Here is an 8323-nt window from a genome sequence, read left to right on the forward strand (position 1 = left end):
TATATATGTAGGGAGCCGCTAGAATGAAAACCACCCCGAGTTGTAAGAACCGCGAGAACTACACCCCACGGAGCGCCGTTCGCCATGATTTTTTTTTTTACAAGTAGATGTGTATATTATAAACACAGGCGTAAAAAATCATGGCGAACGACGCTCCGTGGGGTGTAGTTTTTTTACACCACAAGTTTGGTGAAAAAAAAAAAGAAAAAAGAAAAAAAATTAAAAAACACCAAACTTGTGGTGTAAAAAACTACACCCCACGGAGCGCCGTTCGCCATGATTTTTTACGGCTGTGTTTATAATACACACATCTACTTATAAAAAAAAATCATGGCGAACGGCGCTCCGTGGGGTGTAGTTCTCGCGGTTCTTACAACTCGGGGTGGTTCTCATTCTAGCAGCCCCCTATATATGTATATATATATATGTATGTGTGTGTGTGTGTCATGGGGCCCACATGACAAACAAAATATATAAAATTTACTAACATGTCATTATGTACAAGCTTGAATGTGTATCCCGGGTATATGAACAAATACAATGGAGTATGGAGCAACAGTGATTGGGTCGCGGAGGTTTGCTTCGACTGGATCTAGCGAAGGTATGATCCCGGTAGAATTTACGGTTAATTCTTTTCCGTTTAAAAGTACTGTGTGACTGTTTAAATTCCCATCTTTTGCTGTTAGGTGATACTCTTCTCTTGTGAACTCTTTGTTGCGAAGTTTGGATGAGTGTGTTTGTTTTATTTGTCGTTTTGATGCCACCGCTATTGTCTCATTCTCAATCGTAACACCTACTTCGGTTTTTGTAATCCCGTCGAGGTTGATCAGTAAGATAGTCATCCCATTCTGTCAAATTTAACCGATATTAATTTACATATAAACCCAGTGTTAAAACTATGAGGACCGTGCAATACAGATGTAATTTATACGTAGAGAATTGCATGTTTCTAACTGTATAATTAGGGGTTTAGGTTGGTGGGTTAAATTGTTGAATCCAAAAACGACTCTACTCGTATATTTGTTCATGTTGAATCGTTAATCCGTAAACCTTACAGTCGTGCGACAAGAACATGGCATGTTTAACCCATTTATCTAAACGTGTCAAGCTGGATGACAGTTTGTGAATGGGTTGAAGACCTGTAATGAATGGGTTAAAGAGGTTGGCTTGTTATTTTGTTTATATAAATGGGTTGACGGGTCGACTTGTCTAATTAAACAAATTACCCAAGTGAATGAACAAAACTTGTTTATTAAACATAAACAACCCAAGGCATGATTGTTTTTTTGACCCATGTTGCCCACCCTGGAACAATTCATGCTCTCTCTCATGGTCAACACTAAGGAATATTGAATTTTAATAATCTCAACTATTTGTCGTTGGCTGTTAACAGTCTCAACTTCAATAATAACCACTGGCAGTCTCAATTATTAACATATTGGCCTCCAATGGACCCTGACTAACAGAACCATAACGCCGTTAGTCTCCGCTCGCTGGAAAAACGGTTTTGGCCGGAAACCTCATTTTTGGCCGAAGAACTCAACATTTTCGTCCCAAACCTCTTTGTAACCTTATTACGGGCCTTTATGAACTTTTTTCTAGTAAAAGCCCCGATTATTGAAGTCGTCGGAAAACTCCTTTTCACCGGAAAACTCAACTTTTTGGCCGGAAAACTCAACATTTTCGTTGCAACCCTCTTTGTAACCTTAGATCGGACCTTTAGAAACTTTTTTCTGGCCAAAAACGGTTTTCCGGAGACTAACGGTGTTAGGGTTCTGTTAGTCAGTGTACATTGGTGGCCAATATGTCAATAGTTGGGTTTGCTAGTGGTTATTTTTGAAGTTGGGACTATTGGCGGCCAACGGCGCATAGTTCGAATTATTAAAATCCAATATTCCCGACACTATGCAGTTTTAGTGCTTCTCTATTTAAATAAAAATGTGTATTAAACATGCCCTATATGTATAATTTCATTTATTATGTATTAAAAGTGTACTTGTTATTCATTGCTATTAAAGTTGCAGCAAGAGGAAATATATAGTTACCGAACGTTTGGAACAATGTGCGTATGAACGGATCATTCTTGTGCCTTGAAAACTTGTCGATAGAACACGTCGTCCCATCAGCCGATGCCAAAGAAGGGCACTACATCGTATGATTAAATCATTCGACAATGTCAAATTCTCTAGTGAAGAACAGTTGAATTATTGCAACTTATAATCGTCACAAACAAACTACCTGTAATAGTCAGGATTCGGAACATATGTGTCGGTGTTAAGAAGCCCATAGTTACCTCCTATTAACGTTTGCCTACAATACGTTTTAGTATCATACGATGCTGCCATCCCCAGTTGATCCAAGTACCTATAAAGATACAACACTATTATCAACATTTTATCGTCTTATGTAACACTAACACGTTGAATCAAAATGTATTGAGCTCAACGCGTGTAATTCTTGAAAAGGTAAAAGGGTTGTTAAAACTTACCAAAAGCTAAACACAAACGAATTAGTGACGTGATTATGTCCGCTGTTATAAGCACCACCCGCTTCACCTACCCAAGCAACCGTTGAAGCTTTCGATTTCTTCAAAATGTTTTGAACATCTCTAAACGGTTGTGATCCTCCATCCAAATATGAGGGGTTAAGTATTTTCTCAACTAAATGATTGTCAACACCTAATAAATAAATAACAAAACACTTTAATATATGCATAGATGTTACATAATAAATAATCATATACATTTTGTCATATATATTAATACCTGGACCAAGATTATAGATATGTTGGGTAATTACTTGAAGTGAATCTTTTGATTTGTTTACAAATTCATTGAACCAATTTGCATCAAAGAATCCACCTGGTCCAAGAACTAGTGGTTTCACTTCAAAAGCCTTGTAGATTTTTTGCACCAAGTTTTGGAGTGAAACCATATCCGACGCGTACTGATCCGCACCGATGCTTGCTCCTATCCCGCGCCCACTCAATTCGTTTCCTATTAGTTACCGATAAAAAAAAACGTTTTGAGTCACGACCACATAAAAAAGGTCGGTTTTGGACCAAGTCACCAAAGTAGCTTACCGAGTTCCCAACCATGAATCGTGAAACCCTTGTCGACGGTGTATTTCATCAAAGCTTCTGCGTCGCTCGAGTTCCATGGTCCTATGACCGCACCATTCGTTTTTACTTCTCTTTGATATAGCGCGTTTAACCCGAATATGACCTTTGCTCTTTTAAAAATAAGAGAAAATAAAACAAAACCCTGTTACAAAGAAACTTAATATCATAAACATATGAATAAGAATTTAAATATATGTGTCTAAGTGGTTTTACCTTGAGTTTTGGAAAAAAGTGTTGAGCTCATCCCATCTAGATAGTGGTAAGCAACCTTGAGTGTAGCCCATTAGCCCATCATTAGTTTTGGTGAACTGGGAACATGGTTCTTGACCACCTTGCCTTTGGTATATCACCCTGTTTTGAAGAGTGCCTCCTAGTCTAAGTTTCAATGGAGAAAAGGCTGTAAAGGATCAAATTTACCTTTTGTCATGAAAAGTTATTAATCAGTAGTTTTTAAAAAGAGAACAAGTAGAACATTTTCTTGTATTATAGATATAAGTGGCAGAGCTAGTCCATTAATTTAGGCGTATTCTAATTTTTTTTACCATGCAATCATACAATAATAACAAAAACGATAATAAATAAAGTAAAACAAATACTTAATAGATTATTGTTGGGTCTTTGGCTAACTTTATCAATTATATTTAGGGCTTCCTTCAATTCTATTATTGTTAAAATTTGGGCTTATTTTATCATTCAGACTAATTATTCTACAAGTTTTCGGGTTGTAAAATGTTTGGGTTTGTAAAATAAATGGGATTTTAGTAATATCCAGTATCCTATTTTTTAGTTAGGGATATCCTCGTATTTTATTTAGGGGTATCATTTGTATAAAATCGGAAAAAAAGTACGAATACGGAGTTGAGCCGTAGCCCGTGCTACGGCTCCCAACATTATAGTTCCGCCTCTAATAGATATATGTGACATGTTAGAATACTTTCATGCAAGGTTGGCTCAAAATATTGTAGGCCCGAAGTTAATAACAAGATTAAGGGCTTTTTTGTCTATCACCTCTGTGTATGCATAATTATATATCATGAGCCTCAGCAATTTTAAAGCCAAAATCACCTAAATATAATATGTTTGTTTTTTAAATTTGGAGCCCTGTAGAAGTGGAGGCCCAAAGCAATTGGTTTATTTCACTCCCCAGCCGTGCTTGCTCTCATGTATATAGCTTATGTAACACTAACACATGATAATAGTTTAGGTAATTATTGATGGAAAAAGTTGTGATACGCGGGTAAAACATATTAGTAGGGTGTCTCGTGGCTAATGTGTGATTTCTTCTTACATGAGAAAATGATTATGTTCCTGATATTATTAAATTTTTGATAATACGAAAAAAAATGTATTTATATAAATATCCTGGTTTAGTGTGAAAAAAAAAAAAGTTAAGAAACCAAATTAAATTTCTTATTATGTTGAAAAAAAGAATAGTTTTTTTTTTTGTTGTTAAAGTTCCATTATGGTGTATTAATATCATATTAATTACCAAAAACAACTAAATAAATTTGAAATGCATTATATGTATCATAATTAAAAGTTAAGATAACATAACGATAATACAATTACAAGGAAAAAAATGACTATCAAATAAAAAATGACTTATTATATTTGAAGAAATTACTAGAATTTTTTTATTGAATTAATCCTAAATTACTGCTTGCTTGAGATTGAACCCAAGACCCCCCCCCCCCACACACACACACACACACACAAGAGACAAGAGTCTAATTAAAACATGCATACATTTTATTTTTAGTTTTATTTAGTATACGCATTTCGTGTATGCAAATGCGATTCATGTGAATTTAAATTTATAAATATCCAGTTTTATAAATCATAAACATACTTAATTTTCGGTTTTATATGTGTACTCACCTCTAATTGCGTTTAACAAGACTGGAACGTTAAGATCCTGTGATCAAAAGATTTAAAACCAAATAAGAATGTTAAAAGTAGCAAGTTTTAAAACATAATTAATCAATTTTGTACATTAAATTCTTATTATTGTATAAAGCACTTGTGTAAAATGTATGGCAGATATAATGAAAGAGAGAAAAGTGAGTGATTATGTGTGTAGTTAAATAACCGTTTTATACAAAAAACTAATAATAACTTTGACGAATAAAAAATAAAGTTGATGCTTAAGTTTATTTTATATAGTGGAATGAAGTGAAGTTTCATTGTATTATAACCAAAATCCGAATCCTGATGCACCCTCCCTAGATATAAATGGTCTAGATATAAATACAAGGAATAATGGATTTTAATAATCCAAACTTTTAGTTATTGGCCGGAAACGGTCCCAACTTCAAAAATAACCGGTGGTGGTCCTATCTTTTCATATATTGTAAACCAATGGACTTTTATTAAAAAAAAAACCTTAATTTCTTTTTGTCTCCTTATCCTTTTCGGAAACTTTTTCGTATAATGTAAACCAATGGACCTTTACTAAACCGAAAAGGATAAAAAGACAAAAAGAAATTAAGGTTCTTTTTAGTAAAAGTCCATTTGTTTACAATATGTGAAAAGTTGGGACTACCACCAGTTATTTTTGAAGTTGGGACCGTTGCCGGCCAACGACTAAAAGTTTGGATTATTAAAATCCATTATTCCTAAATACAATCGCATTTTTTTTTAAGTTTAAGATTATGGTATGTGACTTGTTCAACTATCTTAATTTTTTAATCTTCAAATATAAAAAGGGAAAAATATTTTTTATTTATGGATCTTAAAAAGATTTTTAAGGTGCCATTTATGGTATAAAATTAACTTATGGTAATTAAATGTAATTTTAAAAATAATAAAATTAGTTTTATAAGGAGTAGACTTTCACGGTATATATGTTAAAATATTAAATGAATTACGTTTTGAAACATTTATACCGTTACTATTCTCCATATATCATTATTTCTTCCTCCAAAACTCCATTTTTTTTCAAACCAACATAAAATAAAATATTATCATACCGAATACCCTATTTATTTTAAAAGTTAAATGTCATTTTAGTCCTTGTGTTTTGAGTTATTTTGTCAGTTTAGTCTAAAAGTTTGAAACATTATCATTTTTGTCCAAATAGTTTTAAATATTGTCATCTTAGTCTACTGAGTTAACTTCATCCCTTTATTTTGTTAACTAGAAAGGCATTTCGGTCATTCTATATATAATTCTGTTAACCAGAATGGCAATTCGACCATATAAAATAATCGAATTACCCTTCTAGCTAACAATAAAAATGGACGAAGTTAACCTAGTGGACTAAAATGGCAACGCTTATAACTATTTGGACTAAAATGATAACGTTTCATACCTTTGGACTAAACTGTTAAAATGGCCCAAACCACATGGACTAAAATGACATTTAACTCTTATTTTAATCTACTAAAACATAAAATATTAATTTAATTTGACATTTCAATGTCAACGATCACCCAATGCAAAGCCGAGAGGTTAAACAAACAATTTCGATTAATTTCCTTATGTGGTATATATAGCTTTAGTCGTCATTCGTGATAACTCCAAAAATGAAAAGCCCATCATGGATGTCATCAATATATGCACAAACATCTTTTTTATAATTATATTTGGTCAAAAAAATGAAAAGCCCATCATGGATGTCATCAATATATATACACAAACATCTTTTTCATAATTATATTTGGTCAAAAAACGGATAAATTTAACGATGATGGGTAAAAACATGATTATCACAATTAAATTATTCCTTATTTAAAGTTTTCCAAATGATTAAGATGCATTTACTAATAAATATATATTTTAGATGTTCTTGGTTGTTATCAAAATTTGAGATAGCGATACAAGTTAGTTTTTCTAATCTACTTGGGATGAACAACTTTACTACGCACACCCTAATACTGTCAGGCTACAAGCCCTCTGGTCTATGCGAGTTAGTTAGTTCACCGTCGAATGTAAAAGAAATCAATGTAAATATTAAACAACTAACCAAATTGAGGATAGAAGAAGATCCCCAGCTGCAAGTTCCATAATCACATTTCTGAGGTGGCCACCAATCCAAAGTAGCACAAATGAAGTCTTCATCAATCAAACCAATGGAACTTGTTCCATTAACATGCACCATTCCCTCTCCAAAACCAACCTTTTGTAAAAGTAACTTTTTTAAGCCCGGGATCAACACCATCACCAACACCAAACATAGCCCCGTCGTTCCCACTAGTAAACCGATCTCAACTATCACACGCCTTTTTGGTCGATTTGTCGGATTGCTAGCCATCGGCTACTTTAAAAAAGCTTTGAAAGAGAGAGAGAGGGAGGGAGGGAGGGAGAGAGGGTTGATAGAACTAATATTATTAGTGGGTGGTATTGTGTAACAAGGTTTATATACTAACTCATTTTACTTCGTATCAATCGAATCAAATTAAATAATTTTGATTCATTCCACAATATTTCTGTCCTATGAAAGTTGACCATTGGATGGAGTGTTTGGTCTTTTATTTCAGTTTCTGTAATTTGTTAATAAAAATGTATTATATGCATGTATTATGTGTGTGTATATATGTATATGTATATATGTGTATGTTTGTATTTATTCTAGGAAGTGACGATGTGAAAGGGGATGAGTGCGATTGTATGGTTTAGTGGTGGGTTCCCCTTATCATATTGTACAGAATAATTCCTTATGCGCTTTTATGCTTACTATATATTGTTAAAATACTTATAATGATGGATAACAAAGTAAAGCAAGTTTTTCATAGATAACTAGGAATAAGTCCCGCGCGCGTTGCGGCGCGGGTACATCGTAAATATCGAATGGATTAGTTCAAATATCATGTGATGCGTGAATCATATGAAAACGTGCATTTCGACGTATCATAGAAAACGTGAATGGTATAACGGAAAAGTTGACACGTATAATCAAAAGTGATTAATTAGAACTTTTGAAAAAAAGGGAAAAAAACCACAATTTAACTCCACTCGATTCGAAACAAAATTAACAAAACATTTATAAAATAAACACGGAAACATATTATATTTGACCTCATTCATTTCCCAAAAAAGTTTACGTTGAAATATACACCAACTCGAATTATACCGAAACGTACATAGAAGTAAGCACGTAAAGAATGTTTTTTTAAACAAAAAAAAATATATTTGATCTGACTCGTTTCCAGAAAAATTTTACATCAAATAGAGCAAATCGAATTTATACCGACACGTAAATAA

At 33.3% G+C, this 8323-nt stretch overlaps 1 protein-coding gene and 1 long non-coding RNA gene across 4 annotated transcripts; one reads left to right on the forward strand and one right to left on the reverse strand.

Annotated features, from left to right (window-relative positions):
• Positions 1-458: 458 nt before the first annotated feature.
• LOC110898566 (heparanase-like protein 3) lies at positions 459-7564 on the reverse strand. 3 transcript variants are annotated; one of them, XM_022145357.2, is made up of 9 exons: positions 7086-7564; positions 5000-5036; positions 3335-3518; positions 3083-3231; positions 2766-2996; positions 2489-2678; positions 2239-2364; positions 2046-2145; positions 459-848 (listed from the first exon to the last, which is right to left on the reverse strand). In XM_022145357.2, the coding sequence occupies exons 1-9, from the start codon at positions 7371-7373 to the stop codon at positions 495-497; spliced, it is 1659 nt and encodes a 552-aa protein (XP_022001049.1). In that variant the 5' UTR covers positions 7374-7564; the 3' UTR covers positions 459-494. The 3 variants fall into 3 exon arrangements, with proteins under 3 accessions (XP_022001049.1, XP_022001050.1, XP_035837944.1); XM_022145358.2 differs by lacking the exon at positions 5000-5036 and having other exon boundaries at positions 7086-7218; XM_035982051.1 differs by lacking the exon at positions 5000-5036 and having other exon boundaries at positions 3083-3263; positions 7086-7218.
• Positions 476-958, forward strand: LOC118485680. The gene is made up of 2 exons (XR_004877467.1): positions 476-601; positions 687-958. It is a non-coding gene; the product is annotated as an uncharacterized LOC118485680 (long non-coding RNA).
• Positions 7565-8323: the final 759 nt, after the last annotated feature.

Source organism: Helianthus annuus, chromosome 13 (assembly GCF_002127325.2).
Source record: "Helianthus annuus cultivar XRQ/B chromosome 13, HanXRQr2.0-SUNRISE, whole genome shotgun sequence".
Taxonomy (NCBI): Eukaryota; Viridiplantae; Streptophyta; class Magnoliopsida; order Asterales; family Asteraceae; genus Helianthus; species Helianthus annuus.

Bases quoted from the DNA above. Each gene is read 5' to 3' on its own strand.
- LOC110898566 (XM_022145357.2), bottom strand. From the start codon at position 7,373: ATGGCTAGCAATCCGACAAATCGACCAAAAAGGCGTGTGATAGTTGAG. The intron at 2,146-2,238 runs GTAGTTTGTTTG...CATACGATGTAG, and splicing joins CCGAATCCTGACTATTACAG to TGCCCTTCTTTGGCATCGGC. The intron at 849-2,045 runs GTAACTATATAT...TAAATTTGACAG, and splicing joins CACATTGTTCCAAACGTTCG to AATGGGATGACTATCTTACT.